The 4247-nt window shown below is 54.5% G+C and overlaps 1 protein-coding gene across 1 annotated transcript in view; it reads left to right on the top strand.

Moving 5' to 3' along the window:
- The window catches only part of CD99L2 (CD99 molecule-like 2), an 8263-nt gene extending 5007 nt beyond the window's left edge, over positions 1 to 3256 (top strand). Inside the window, exons 5-7 of the mRNA XM_009889321.1 lie at positions 78 to 191; positions 2687 to 2752; positions 3192 to 3256. Coding sequence (XP_009887623.1) covers positions 78 to 191; positions 2687 to 2752; positions 3192 to 3256 — 245 coding nt within the window. The remainder of the gene's footprint in view (positions 1 to 77; positions 192 to 2686; positions 2753 to 3191) is intronic.
- Positions 3257 to 4247: the final 991 nt, after the last annotated feature.

The following is a 4247-nucleotide window of genomic DNA, read 5'->3' as shown; positions in this document are numbered from 1 at the left end:
GGCGGGATGGGATGGGATGGGATGGGTGGTGCGTGTGCCCCCACCGCACAGCACCCCGCTCTCTCTGTGCCCTGCAGTGGCGGAGACGGGGACCATCGCCGGCATCGCCAGCGCCCTGGCCATGGCACTCATCGGGGCCGTCTCCAGCTACATCTCCTACCAGCAGAAGAAGTTCTGCTTCAGCATCCAGCGTAAGTCTAACCCCAAAAACCTTGGGGGGCACAGAGCAAGCCCTGAACCCCCTGAACCATGCTGCCCTTTTCCAGCCCAGAGGCAGGAGGGGGTGTCAGGCATCCAGTGGCCCGCAGCTGGCAGAGTAGAGCCCCAACGGTGGGTTATTGAGCCCCAACAGCAGGTTATTGAGCCCCAACGGTGGGATATTGAGCCCCCGGGCCCCATCCAGCACCCACCAGCAGCAATGGCCCCAGGACCCGCTGCCAGCCTGGAGGCTGTGCGCAGCCCCTCGCACGCACCCACTGACAGACATAGCCAAAGACCAAACCACCCACACCAAACAGGGTAAATACAGAAAAAAACCCACCCAAAAATAAAAAAAAACCCACCAAAATCTCAACAAGAGGTAAAAACTCACCAGGCGGCAGCAGCGAAGGGAGCGCAATGGGCATCTGCAATGACGGCAACGGTGGGTGGTAGGACCCACCCCTCCCTCCTGCAGGTGTGCAGCAATCACTGCGATTAAGTGCAAATTAAGCAGCAAAGCTTCCTCTTCCCAGAAAGTGCCTTTTTCGTGAGCTGCCCCATAAAGTTGCTCTGTGTAAGCATCGTGGGCGGCGTCACGACAGCCTCACCCACGGCACCACCCTGGCCATGGTGGGCTCCTGAACCCCTTCGGGGTGGTTGCAAACAGCTGGAAAAAGCTCTTCTTAAATTAATCAAATGAAGTCTCCTTTGCTCTGGGGGAAGGGTGTTTGGGGTTGGAAACTTCTGCTGGAATCGTGCTATTTTCCCAGTTGTGCCTGAAACAAACAGGAGCATTTTGGTAAATTAGATCAGCAGGAAAAGTCAAATTAATGTGATGGAATGAAACACCCTTGCATATTCCCCCCACTTAAATGATATTTTGGCAAGAATAAATAATTAAAAAAAACAGAGTAAAGGCTTTGATGAGGGGGAAGCTGAGAGACACAAAGCCCCAGAAAGGCGGCAGGAAATTAAAGTTAATTATAAAGGAGGATTAATTTAAGCCATCAGACATGGCATGCTGGGCTAATGTCAGGCCTTAGATGCATTGCAATGCATGACAGAAATCTAAGAGCCGTCAGCCACTGCAAAAGTGGCTTTTTATTGAAAAACATAAATTGCATTTGGTGTTATCCCAGCCAAACACATGTCCTGGGGGAGGCGGTGGTGGCGTGTGATGACCACTCGCTCGAAGCACGGAGGAGCGGGCTCAGCTCTCTCCTTTCCTTGCCCGGCCATCCTCCTGCGGCAGTGAGGCTGTGGCTCCATTTCTCCTGTTTGGGTCTCCTCTGATGAGCATTTCCCCGTTCCTCTGAAGGATGTGTACATGTGCCCGTGCGGGACAGGGGCAGTTGGTGCTGCCCCAGCATCTCCTTGCCTGCCTCCGTGGCTTGGCCGGCCGCAGACTGCGCTCTCTCTGCTGGCCTGGGGTTTTATGGTGGGTTTTTTTTTTAAGCCGGTTGCAGAAACTTTTCCTCTCTCCTACACCTTGGCGGCAGCGGCTGCCCCATTGCTGCGGGAGCGCTGCCATCGTGCTGCTTTGCCCGAGCCCCGGCACCCTCCCCGGCCTCCCTCCTTCCCCGCGCGGTAGGAACGAGCTCCGTCGGAGCCCGGCGGGGAGGCACGGCGGGTTCCTGCCACGCTGCACACGGCGTTTAGAGGCATAGTAAGTTTAGATGCCTAAAACGCACGTGTTGCATGGCCGCGGCGTGGACTGCCCCAGCCTTCCTCCCCAAAACAGCACCGCCCTCTCCCCTCCCCGGTCCCTCCCTACCGGGGTGAAACAGTTAGCACAGCACTCCCACCTCTGCTTTTCTCCAAAGAGGTCCTTTGGCGGAGCTGTAGAGGACGGCTGAGGTCCGTGGCATCCCCAGACAGCCTTAACTCCATCTTCTGCAGCTCTGAGCCGGACCAGGGCGAGCAGTGCCACCCCCTTCCCCTTGCGCACCCCCTTGCAGCGCCCAGCCTTGTCCCTGGGCACTTGCTGCAAACATTGGAAACTTCTTTGCATTTAAATCAGGGAGATATTTGGGATCTGACACCCCACCGGGATCCCACCTCATCACCACAAACCTGCTCTAAACTGCCTCTCGCAGCTCTGCGTAACTCGGCGTCTAATGGGGCCGATGCCACCTCTCCGCGCTGCTGCGCCGCAGTCCCCTCCGTCCGCCAGACCTAGCGGAGTAATGAGCCCCGCTGCCTCGCCTGGTAGAGATGAAGCGAAAGACTCGGATCAAAAGGGGTGCTGCGAGCAGCTGTGCCTTCGAGACAAGCCTCTGTGGTCGCTTCAAAATCCAGCGGCGCGTTCCCGGCACAGCCTGTGGCTCACTGATGTTGCTGTGGTGCTGGTGGCGCAGGGGGGGCTGCGCAGCGGCACCTTCGCTGTTGCAGCACAAAGGCCCATGAACAGAGTTTTTAGGGCATCAAAGCAGAGCGTTTTCACTTTCTACCCTCCTGTCTCACTCTCTTTATTGTTACTTCTCAGAGGGACTTAACGCGGAATACGTGAAAGGAGAAAACATGGAAGCTGTCGTAAGCGAGGAGCCCCAAGGTGAGACCCTTCATTCCTCGCCCTGTCTGCGTCGGGCCGCAAAAGCAGCTTTACGGAGGGACTTTCCTCGAGCCCCCCGCGCCGTACAGGGCTGCCCTGTCCTTTTGATGAAGACACCACTTTGGCGGTGCTGCAGCTTTTTGCAAGGCACCCCCCGTGGTGGTTTTCCCCCTTTATTGCACACAACGGAGAGCCATGTGCAGAGACCCGGGAGCTCATGCTGCACACGGGGGCAGTTAAGATTTAGCTTTCGTGTTTTCAGCCATCGAGAGCGTCTTAGACAAGAAAAGCATGATCCTTCCTTCAGTGACAGATAACCGAGGCTGCTGCAAAGACTTTCCCAATGTCACGTACGACCATCCAGAACCAGGCAGCCATTGCTTGCGCACTGCTTCCATCGTGTGCTGTTGTACTCACCATTTTTTCTCTTTCTCCGCAGTTAAATATTCAGTACTGGAAACGCAGTCAGCAGAACCACCAAAACAAGACAGCGCGAAGATGTAAAGCATGACCCAGAGCTTGAAAAGGATCAGTCTGCCGCAAACGGAGATCTTACGTGCTTGTAATTTAGCTTTTTATTTAATTTGACTCCAAAGCTATTTAATATATACTTAGGCTTGAACTGGCTTCTCGTTGCTCTAGGCTTTAGGGTTAGAGTGGTTGTATGTGTTTATTTTTTGTAAAGAGGCATATGTTTACATTGAAGTAATATCGTAGGTTTGATGTCCAGTTGTATGCAAACCAACCGAAGGTGTGTCAGCAGTGGTCGATTTTCAATTAAGGGACAAGATGTTTTTCAAGGAGCGGAAGAGCTCACGGGTGCGAGGACAGCGAAGTGCCTGTAAATAGCGATCCAAAGCAAACCATCCAAAGCCCTTCGTAAAGCACCTCCAGCCAAACTTCTGCCAGCAGCTGCGGGCACGTCGCTTCCGACGGCGGTGATGAAAACCGCGCGTTTCCCGAGGGTAGATGGCGGCCCTTGGCGTAGCTACACCGAAACATGAAGTGCCTCCGGGTACGTCCTCAGGTGGGGCCTCGGGCTGAGGCAGGTGACTCCCTGCTCCGGCGCCAGGAGTTGAGGATGCTTCACCACCGCACAGCGCTGGGCGTCTGACCGCATAAAAGGACCTGATTTTCACGCCAGGTCATAAATACCGGTAAGAGTGGGGTGTGCGACGTTCGCTTTTAGCAATACCACTTGAACGCTTGGCTATGCTGGAGATGGGAACGGAGCTGGAGGTGCCGAGTGCTACCGTTTGTCTGTGTGACGTGAGATTGTCACCAAAATGAAAACTGCGTGTGTTTGGATGCTTTCAAGGACAGGTTCAGATCTCATGGACAGTAGAACAAATTACAGATTTGACCCAAAAGAAAACAAAGGACGTATGTATCCGTTAAGACCTGTAATGCTCCCTGCCGCAAGAGAAGTCAAGCTTAGCAAGAGGCAGCGTCATCCCCCTTCTCCTTTTATCATTAACACAACTATTGCGAGCAC

The sequence above is a fragment of the Charadrius vociferus genome, unplaced genomic scaffold (assembly GCF_000708025.1).
Source record: "Charadrius vociferus isolate BGI_N301 unplaced genomic scaffold, ASM70802v2 scaffold7, whole genome shotgun sequence".
Taxonomy (NCBI): domain Eukaryota; kingdom Metazoa; phylum Chordata; class Aves; order Charadriiformes; family Charadriidae; genus Charadrius; species Charadrius vociferus.
The sequence above is the reverse complement of the archived record's forward strand: the minus strand, read 5'-3'. Positions and strand labels throughout refer to the sequence as shown.